The sequence below is a fragment of the Leuciscus leuciscus genome, assembly GCF_965113295.1.
Source record: "Leuciscus leuciscus genome assembly, chromosome: 14".
NCBI lineage: Eukaryota > Metazoa > Chordata > Actinopteri > Cypriniformes > Leuciscidae > Leuciscus > Leuciscus leuciscus.
This window is the reverse complement of record NC_138738.1, coordinates 21,702,680-21,713,701: the sequence shown is the minus strand read 5'-3', so window position 1 is coordinate 21,713,701 and position 11,022 is coordinate 21,702,680. Positions and strand designations below refer to the sequence as shown.

The following is an 11,022-nucleotide window of genomic DNA, read 5'->3' as shown; positions in this document are numbered from 1 at the left end:
TCAGTATTCATTGCCATCTAATCCTGATTGCAGAATTGTAAATTCTTCCGGAACTCAAATTATTCTCAGGTTTCTCCAGTCAAAGTGCATCTAGTGGTTCTCAAATTTTTATTTGTTCCCTGAGGTGGAAATGTCACAACCCTTGGGAAAACACCACATAATGCAAGAGACTGGGATGGTGGAAGGAGCAGAAGAACCAGAAGACTGGAGATCTGGCAAAGATCTACTGGTATCCGAGGGGATTGATTTATTTTAATCAAATGTGTTTATTAATGTGTTGTGATTTTTTTTTATTCAAAATCTATTTCAAATAAATGCTGCTCTTTTGACAGTTCAAACATTCCTGTTTTTTTTTGTTTGTTTTTTTGTTTATTTCCATGCTGACGACTGAAAATTCAGTTTTAACATTAAAATAGATAATTAAAATAGTATTTAAAAAATCTTACTGACCCCAAACTTTTGAACGGTAATGTATTATATAATATATATATATATTTTATTTGATTTTTTTACATGACTGAATAAATGAAATAATTTGAAACATATGACTTAATGTACTACTTCGACTTTCAACAAGTGCAAATATTTTGCATGTATTGTGGCAAATGTAAAGTACAACCAAACTAATCCTGTTGTTTGTTAAGGGCGCCACAGGTATGTTACAACACATCTGTGCATTGTTAAAATGTAAATGGAATGAGTTGGATGAATAAAAGAATAGGCTTGTTCGGCTTGAACCGGTCTGAACCGGCTTGAACAGACCGATTGGTTTATGACATCAAAGTACCGCGAGAGCGATTCAAAAGAATAGGCTTGGGCTTGTTCGACTTCATGCAGCTCTGCGCAGAACGATCGGCGGCTGACTTGAAGCAGTGCATGCCGGTTAGAAATGTTGTCCGACTTGATACAGCGCTGACGCCACGTGACTGTGACGTATGGCATCAAAGTACCGCGAGAGCGTTTCGAGAGTAGCCGGACACGACATCGGCTGCGGCTGGATGTAACCGATCGGCGAGAGTAGCCGCGTGCAGGCGGGGAGGAGCTGCAAACGGAGACGTGAAGTCGGACACTTTCTGGTTCCCGTAGTGACCGCTCACGTGGTGTTTGCATACTTTACCACAGCTGCAGTGAAATAAATGCAATATTTGCCAAATAATACACAGATGTTTCATTTCATGAGACATGTTCATTCAATACTTTATGTACTGCTTCATACAGCGTCTGTTTGAACAAGAATAAAGTTCAACATAAGCAACTATCAATGAAGTGGAGTCTACGTTTTTTAAGCAGTTTTAATTTGATAAACATGACACAATATAACATGACAACGACATGAAAAGAGTGTTCACTGTTATAATAAACTGATTTGAGAGCATTAGAGGAACTAAAGGTGTTCGAATAAACACGAAACACACGTGATCGTTGTCATGCGGTGAATCCGGCCAATCGTGGAACAGCTGTGTCGTCATCAGCCCTCCTGCAGCCCAGTGCAGCCGCTCTTGAGAAGCTGCGCTGGCTGAGTTCTCCGGCTACTCTCGAAACGCTCTCGCGGTACTTTGATGCCATACGTCACAGTCACGTGGCGTCGGCGCTGTATCAAGTCGGACAAAATTTCTAACCGGCATGCACTGCTTCAAGTCAGCCGCCGATCGTTCTGCGCAGAGCTGCATGAAGTCGAACAAGCCCAATAAATTGGATGGAATTTAAGTTCTGTTGCTTTTATATGAAAATAAATATAATGAACAAGACACCCAAAGTAGCCTACTTATTTTATTCCATTCCAAATACATGTTTATCAGTCTTTTTTTCTTTAATACAGACATGTGTTTTTTTGTTTTTGTTTTTAATAAAAATTACATTGCATAAACCATAGTGATTGCACTGTTAGGTAGTTTGGGAATATTCACACATAACGTATACACATAAAACATGATATCAGAGTTTTAAAATCAAACATTTTAAAAGAGAACAATACATCACGGTTGTTTAAACCAATGAACATCAAGCTGTGTCGTCAGCAAGTCGTTTCCCATCATGCTTTTGATCAGCGCAGTCAGTGGAGAGCAACTGCGCTCGACTGCAGAATCCGACAGGTGCGCCTTGCGCTCGCGAGAGATTTTTGACATACGTCAGCATGACATCAGAGCAAGGCGGACCGCACTCGAACACATTTCTAACCGGCATGCATCTCGCGCTGATCACCGGTGATCGATTCTGCGCAGATTTTGCTCATCTCAAACAAGCCTAATACGGAGCATCTGCTCTCTAATCGCTCTCGCGGTATTTTGATGTCATTCACTGTCCAGCGCGGGTTCAAGTCGAACAAGCCTATTGGCAAGTGAGTAAACACGTTAAATGGGCCTGATCTCTTTTGTTTAATAACGAGACAGAATCGTGCAACAGTCCGCAATTGCATGTCCTTGCTTTCAACTTTACATTCATTAAGAAACTGTCAAAAGTCTCTCCCTGTTGTTGTTGTTGTAGACGAGAACGAAAAACTTACCTTTCAAAAGTCTCCAGCTCTCCACAGTTAAGTGTAATGCTACTGACACCTAGTGGTTAGTTTAGTACTCACATCTACAAATACACTCCATCACTACAAACACCTGCCAAAATCTGCCCTCAAACATAGGCTACTGACATGCTAAAACTAAATACTAGGGATGAGTACATTACTTAACTAATAGCCCATATTTACTTGAGAGAGGGAATTCGAACACTGAGTGTTGTCGCTTTTGCAGTTTTGTGCGTGCTGTTTAATATTGAAACTTGGCAAACTGGCAGAAGCAGACAGTAAGATGAAAATATTTATCTTGAACTATGTCATGGAAACTAGCATGTGTAAACCTTAATCAAACAATTGAATAATAAATAATTACAAAGTAATTTGAAAATGAATGGATGGATGGTTCAGATCAGCTGTGGGCGCCATCTTCTGGCGAGATGCGAGAATTCAGTCGATGCGCAACTCTCACTGTGCATTATAGGTATTCTCTAAAGACGTTGAGCGCATAGACATATAAAATAAATATATTATATTGTATTTTATATGTCTATGGTTTAGAAAGCAATTAGCAATCCAGTCATTTATAGATCAGTAATTGTGTTCGCGACGATGGGCTGCTTTCACTTTCACTTAGCTATAACTGTTATGTAAACACACCTGTTCACAGTACAGGTAATAATACACTATTATATTATATAATAGCCTATTATATTACACTATTATAATACAATAGTTTGTGTATATGGAGAATTAGAAGATGGGTTGGGCGCAGTGACGTTTGTATCTATTCTCAGGACAACACAGACAAAGACTTTTTTTTTTTTTTATTTGAGAAAAGCTCATGTACATAAAAAAAAAAGAACACTCTATTACACACTTCCTCCAAGAAGTCAAAGAACAATACAGCACCTTTTTGGCATACGTCAAAAATAACAAGGCAATAACTTTCAATCTTTTGGTGAATATGGAATACTTGATGAATGATTAGATAAAATGGCTTTACACTGTGGCTGTTGTTTGTATTTTTGTACATATTTTATAACTTTATGTTTTGTAACAAACACAAATAAATAATAGCTTGCTCACATGCACCTTTTCTGGCACAGAAAAGTCACTTTAGTGACTAGAAGGTAACAGTATTTCATTGCACTCTCATGTCGTTGCTCTGTCAACTCTAACCACACGACCTGAATGTACAGGCAATGATTTAATATGTAACTGTTAAACCTCATTGCGTTTTTGTTGTTCTTTGTAAACATCTCCTCAGCGATCAGTATATCAGTGTTAATATTTTTTTTTTTTTACAACTACAAATGTTTCAGCATTTTTTTTTTTTTTTTTGCAGTGATGGATGTGAAAATTTGTGTTTTAACCAGCAGGTCTGAGGCACCACAAATTGGGTACCACAGTTCACAAAGTGCTGACAAAAACTTAATACATAAAAAGGGAGACAAACACTGAATCAGGGAGACATTTCTTAGGCTTATGTGAATGAAGTTTAACCTCCTAAATGGTAATGGTGAGAACTTTGATGGCAAATTTTGGCCTATGGTTTGTAGTATCTGAGAGTAGCAGTGCATACACAGGATTTGTTTTTCCTAAGGGGTCTTTAGTCGACGCAAGACTGAGAGACCAACACTCGACACATTCAAAGACATTCTTTGAATGAATCACAGCTCAGAGATTTGTGACAATCCTCTCTGACTAAATTGCCCTGATCTGAATCAGTTCTTTGTGGCTTATGAATACAGTTATGCAGAGGATGAGCACTGAATACAGAACAGCACATTTACTCTGAGATGCTCGTTTCACATAGGCCCAGATCTTATCCTTAAGTGCAGCAACTCTTTAGCCTAAGACGAGAGAAGATTTGCCCCCTGGTGGGTTTCTACGGCCAGAAGGAAGCCCAGCTGCAGGCTGCTCTGTTGCAGAGACGCAAGGTGGAGCTGGTGTGTCATGCTGCTCCTGAACAGCTTTAGGTTCTTCTGTGCCATCTGTGAACATAACAATGAAAGAAATACTAATTAATTATCAGGGGCCGTATTCACAAAGAATTTTAAGGCTAAAAGTAGCTCCTAACTGTCGAATTTAGGAGCAACTCCTAAAAATAATGGGCGTGTCACTCCTAACTTTAGGACTCCTCATTTTTTTGACTAAGAGTAATTCACGAAGCATTTTATCCCTAAAAGTAGCACCTAAGCCTGGGACAGCTTAAAAGAAGTCGAGAGGACTCCTAACTCACTAAGACCTATTCACAAACCGCTTTTTGTGGCATTTCACGTTGCGATGTTTTGAAATGCGTATGCGGCGGCAACAGGAGCTTCCAATCGCGAGGGAACAATTTTGCATTGTAGGCATAACTAGAGATGCAATAACGCCACCAACAACAACCAAAACTAGGCTACTAAACTAATTGTAACATTTAATTATAAATTCAAATTAAAATGTTCTTCTCTTTGCAAACGTAGGCAGAGGCATATAGTGACAGATTAATTCAATAATGTTGCAAAGATATTGCATCAATCCATATGTTTCATTAGGCTACTAGGCTATTTGTTTTGCCTTACTCTTTATACATTTAGGCTATTTATTCAGTTATTCATCATCTTCCGTCCTTCACACTACTTGTGTAGCGCACGCATTCTCAGACCTGTCACCTGTCACTCATCATCGTAGGGGAGGTGTTTGGAATCATTCCCGCGTTACAATCATCAGCCAATCAAGGTGGTCACTTCAGTCAAGCTCGTGCATGAGTAATGACGTCATCCATAGCAACGAAGACTCACTCTTAGTTTAGGAGTTGTCATTATTCTTTACTAAGAGTAGGTCTGAAAGGCGTTGTGAATAACTTTTAAGAGAAAACTCCTAGCTAAAATCTTTTAGTGCGATTTAGGAGTACTCCTAGTGGTAAGATAAAATGCTTTGTGAATACGGCCCCAGATCATTTTATAACATTTCAATGAAACTAAATTGAAAGAAAATTTTCTTTTTTTCTATTATATTTTTGCCACATTTTTGGTTACTCTCACCCTTGTGAGACAGTGAGAGTGAGACAAATGTGTCAATGACAAATCAATATTTTAATGATTTTTATAAAATCTAGCTTAAAACACATAAGCCAAATTATTCTTTCTAATTATACTGGTTTCATATAGTTTTGAAAAACCTTTATATATATTCAAGTTTAAATTTAGTGACTCTAAAAATGTGGTAAACAAAAAAAGGTTTCTAAAAAATGTCTTTAAACCTTGAATGCAGACCTGCAATCTTATTCTTTATTTTAAAATAAAAAATACAATATTTTATTATGTAATATTATAGTTAAGATGTTATTTGTATATGTATGTGTATGTAACATGCACCACGTGACATTTTACAACCTGAACTTGCCATGAAGACTTGTCATAAAAAGATTCAATTATTGGATATTTTAAGGCCAGAACTTTGCTGGACAAAAGCTTTATGACATTGTGATATGATTGTACCCTGACATTTTTTACTTTATGCCTTCCAAAAAAATCTCAAAATGAAACATTAAAAACATGCTCATAATAGGCTCACGTCACTTTATTTAATTTAAAAAAGTGTCAATGATGCAAAGTTATATGAATGGTTAGAACACTTACCAACATCGACTGAGTCTTCATCACCATTCTGTGCAAAAATAAAGCATATTCTCAGTAATAGATTTAAAAAAAATAAAATAATTATGCAACCACTTTGAAGTCAGTCTGAACTTCGATCCAAGGTCACAAGTTTGTTTTCACTCATTAATGACTGAACTTGTCTCTATATCTTACCACAGGTACATTGTCGAGTGTGGTGCTGCTTTGTTTGACTGGTTGAGCAGTACATCTTCTGAGCGGGGCAGACGGCTCTCCACACAACACACCTGTAGGCTTCCCACCTTTCAGACAAATAAGAACAGTAAAAGTATCTGTGCATTGATCTCATAAACAATAGAGAATACTTGCAGCCCAGACATACAAGTTGTATTTTATTCTTTGTTATGCATACAAATATATTTAAGAGCATATTAAGCATTTTAAGAGATTTAAAGCAGGGCTATGCAGTTTCGGGAATTTCTTCGCTGTATTCTCGCTTTTTGCTTGCAGGTTTCTCTATAGAGCTCCCCCTACAGCTTCGGAATAGATATTTGACAACACTGTCGAAAAACTCGTTGGCGACTCTCAGATACCAGAGGCTAGAGTTCTCAACGGGTCGGGTCGGCCCGACAAACCCGACGGGACCCGCGGGTTCGGGCCGGGTTCGGGTCGAAAATATAAGCAAATGACTCGGGTCGGGTCGGACATCGGGCTTAATCTTTTCTGCTCAGTAAAAAAACTAAACATTTATTAATCATCGCTGCTGTCCACCATAAAGAAAGTCTGGCTGCTGCGTGCAACATCATGAAGAGGGGCGGGGGCAGACCTGATGCCGCTGCGTGCACGCCTTTAGCCTGGAGAAGAAGATGGAGTTGGTGAAAAGTAAACTTGCCGCAGGTGAATTCACCGTCGCTACTAGCCTACAGACTATTTATATATTTAAAGTTTATTGTTTCAGTTGTTTGTATTGTTAAAAGGCGTGAACATTAAAGGTTGATTTGAATTCGCGTCTGCTGGTCATGATAATACGTGTATGAGAAAAAAAAATTCTGACGCGGCGTCGGGCCGCGGGCCGGGTTCGGGCAGATAATTCATGTTGATGTGTCGGGTTACATCGGGTCCGGGCTTTAAAAGCCACGGGCCGGGTCGGGTCGGGTTGTAATTTTCAGGCCCGTTGAGAACTCTACCAGAGGCTAGTAGATCAACGACATCAAAGCAGATGGGACATTCTTTAAAACGTCTTCTTCATTCGGGTTCGAACAATGACAGAATTTTAGAAGATTTTTTTTGCCGTAAAGCAATTCATTGCATCGCAAGACCTGATATCACGCGATACTTCCTGACGCTGCGGCCGGCGGCCCGCCGGCTCAAAGTTGCAAGGGTGGTTTTTCGGCTCACATGCGCTTGGGGGGTGCGAGACGACCACCATTCAACCCGAAAAAAGTCATATAACTATTCCAATGACTGTTCGGTTAAAGGTGGGGTATGTGATTCTCTTTTTTGTCCATTTTTTCAAAATCACTTGAAATCCTATTCCTAATCCACTTACAGCTACTGAGTTAGAAGCACTGAAATGAAAATTAAGCAATTGAATCATCTGTGGAACGGGCAGGACTCGAAAAACTCCAGCCAATCATTTCCAAGACCACCTAGAATCATTGGACAGTAAGTTCGTCAATCAAACGGTCGTACCATCCCCCCGTCCCCCCGTCCCCCTCCCTCCACATGAATGGGTGGAGTCAGGGCCAGCATTAGAGGAAAGAAGGTAGGACCATTTGAGTTGTGTATTTTCAAAATCTGCCGGCCGTTTTGCAAATCCCATACCCTACCTTTAAGGTAAAAAAGTTACTTAGTTCACCTTTAAGAACAAAATAATGTTCTGTAAAGAAGTGACATTAGTTATCATTTGTAAAGTGTTTTAAGGTGCAGTATGTAATGTTGACAGCTAGCGGTTGAAATGGGTACTGCAGTCCAAATTCAAAACAATGGAGAGAGTTGTTTCTCCCGCCCCCTCCTCCTCCTCGATGCTCGCGTGGGTTGCCAGATTGAAGGACACACAACAGGAATGACAATTGAAGGCGACAAGCCTCACACTGTAAGTTGATGAGTTGTTTAATCCGCGTTTTAATATAAATATATGTCCTCTGGGACATAGATCTTTTTAGATGGATGCTGAGGCTTTTTAGGTCGGGTAGATTCTGCAATCTCTGACCCAGTTCATTTGCGGTCTTCCATGGCTGCAATATGTAGAGTTTTCCGCCAAACTGGCAACCCGGATGTCGAAATACTATTGGGTAAATTGGCAACGCGCGGGATCACAAAGACCAAAACAAAAATGGACATTCCGACACAGAGCACACATTTCAAAGTAGAATAACTGGCTGATTTATTGTTTTTTGGAGAAACAATAAGAACTTAGCATGCTTCCTAAATATCTGTATTTTTATTAGCAAGACTTAGCAAGTTTTTAATGTGGAACTGAAACACATTCAGCATTTGGTTGCTCATTATCACACATGCTAAAGTGAGTCATAAAGTTACTGTTGCTTCCACCAGCAGCTTATGTCTGAAACAAAAAATCACATTTAAAGCAGTGCATACTCATCAAACCATAATTTAAATATTTCTTATAATTTTCTCTAAGGTTTAGTCATCTCAAATGCAATGGAATAACACTGGCTAGAATACTATTAAAAAGTAAAAGACGAGACACGAATCATTATTAAGAAAAATCAGCACCTGGTGGATTGTTCCTCCGATGGGCATGCGGGTCCTCGGGTTCATCAAATATACTAGATGCCATTTTGTGTTTTTTCACAGATTTGTCTTCATCGTTGCCAAAGCAGATGTTTGAACCTCCACCTGGTGGACGCAGTACTCTGGGATGGAAAAGAAACATTTAAAATACGTTGTCATAAATGCAACTTTTTTTAACCGTTGGCTAATTGGCTTGTCTTGTACTTTTATTTTAAAAGTTCATTTTTGTGTGTGTTTTTTGGTGGATTACAATTGAGGTTTTATTTTTGATTTCTTAAGTGTTTGTTTTGTCACATACTGTACATACCCCAACATCGCAAAAAGGTGTTGTGGGCAACATCAGTCCAAAATGACTGACCCATGAGGGTCACATTAAACAGAATAAAACAACTTAGAATGTTGAGTCAAATTAAGCGATTAAGTTCAGTTTGCCTTTAAGAAAGAAAGAAAAAAGAAACCTTGTGGCTTTATAAAGATATTTATTTTATGAAAATGTAGGAATTTGTGCAGATGTAAGATGTAAATATTCCTTAATTGCACATGTACATTTATTATTTGATTGAATTTGATTTGATTTTGATCTTACTTCAATTATATTCTGTAAATGAAAATATTTTTCATACTGTTCTTATTCATGCCAATTAGCTGAGCAGATATTGTCGTCTGACAGCAAGCATGGTGAAATAAATCTCACTCAAAATCCCTCCACCAGTCCGACTGAAAACGTGATTAGTGATAAACGTCATTAGTGCATTCAGTTAATGAAACGATAAGACGGATACAACAGGGAGCGTAATATAATGCTTTACTACAGAAGCTGAACCGCACCCAACCTTAACCACACACGCGCGTGCGCGCGCTCAAGCATCCTCGTACTCAGAAAGCGTGGTGAGGGACTCTTTTCAAATGTACGAACGACTGACACAGTGCAGTAAATACGATGTTTTAATTACTCAACAATTAATTATTTGTGTGTCTGTCCTTTTTTAAGATACTGCAGTCAGAGGCCGTGTCACAAAGCCTAGCGAGTTGCCTACCTAGACAGAATTTTGGAGCATTATATGCATTTATAAGACTTGGAAAGCGACCGCATGTCTCAAAAATGCTGCACGCGCCTCTGGTGTCTCTCCAAAAAAGCTGTCTAGAGAGGCTAACAAGATTCAGACACTGCCAGAGGGATGCACATGTTAGTACAATAAAACAGGCATTTACAAACCAAAATCCTGCCTTAAATGTCTTTTTAAAATTCAATACACTTTGCCTTTGAGCTACGGGGTACCATTTTATCCCCAAAACGCAATATTTGTACCGAAAATGGTGCTCATTCTCATCAGCATCGCCATCCGTTTTTAAACCAATATCGTTCAGCTGGAGAATAATTTTGTCTTTTGTCAGTGATATTACATCTCATATCGTCCTGATACATTAGCCATTATAAAGCTTAAAATAATATGCTGTTTTCTACAACCTAAACCGCTTGAGCATTGTGATCTTCCTATAGACATCATCTATCAGCACCTGGAGCTGCTCCTCCCGGTCGGATCCATGCCTTGATAAGTGGTGGTGGTTGTCATCTGGAACACTCACAGCTTCTGTTCACGGCTTTTCCCACAAAATATTCGACAGATTATTGTCATCAAGCCACAAAGAGCGTCTCCTGCTCAGGTCATCAGTCTCTAGTGCTGAATCTGCGCTCCGGTACACGCCCATTAGACGCGATTAATACTGCATTTCTGCAGATCCGCCACTGGAGCGGCGCCAGAGAGCAAATAGTTGTTTAAAAATACAGTTGGTGTCATAAGTTTAGAATAAAACCCGTCGACGTTTGAGGGACTCATGCAAAACTATACAAATGTTGCAAGCAAACCTTGACTCATTCTCAGTGATCAAGGTAAATTGTAGGCTACTTGTTTTATTTATATTTTGTCTGTTAAGACGTATTTTTTTTTATTAGCACCCTATTCAAAACTGTACACCCCATCTCCTATTTGTGTTGCTTTCTTGAGGATCTGTAAGTGTTCACACCTTTTAGAATAGTTATGAGTCCCTCAATTGGCTTCAATGAAAAGATGGATCTCGAACTCATACGGTCACTGCTGGAAAGGGTTTATATATGCAGAAGATGCTAGAAAACCAAATGTAGAAAAACAGTGG

The 11,022-nt window shown here is 39.0% G+C and overlaps 1 protein-coding gene across 1 annotated transcript; it reads right to left on the bottom strand.

The window, feature by feature from the left end:
- Nucleotides 1–2,919: 2,919 nt before the first annotated feature.
- Nucleotides 2,920–10,797, bottom strand: jpt1a (Jupiter microtubule associated homolog 1a). The gene is made up of 5 exons (XM_082189548.1): nucleotides 10,387–10,797; nucleotides 8,851–8,990; nucleotides 6,307–6,413; nucleotides 6,133–6,160; nucleotides 2,920–4,500 (listed from the first exon to the last, which is right to left on the bottom strand). The coding sequence occupies exons 1-5, from the start codon at nucleotides 10,440–10,442 to the stop codon at nucleotides 4,355–4,357; spliced, it is 477 nt and encodes a 158-aa protein (XP_082045674.1). The 5' UTR covers nucleotides 10,443–10,797; the 3' UTR covers nucleotides 2,920–4,354.
- Between the last annotated feature and the right edge of the window lie 225 nt (nucleotides 10,798–11,022).

Bases quoted from the DNA above. Each gene is read 5' to 3' on its own strand.
- jpt1a (XM_082189548.1), bottom strand. From the start codon at position 10,442: ATGACAACCACCACCACTTATCAAGGCATGGATCCGACCGGGAGGAGC. The intron at 8,991-10,386 runs GTGCTGATAGAT...TTTCCATCCCAG, and splicing joins ACCGGGAGGAGCAGCTCCAG to AGTACTGCGTCCACCAGGTG. The intron at 6,414-8,850 runs GTGCTGATTTTT...TTTGTCTGAAAG, and splicing joins TCGGAGGAACAATCCACCAG to GTGGGAAGCCTACAGGTGTG.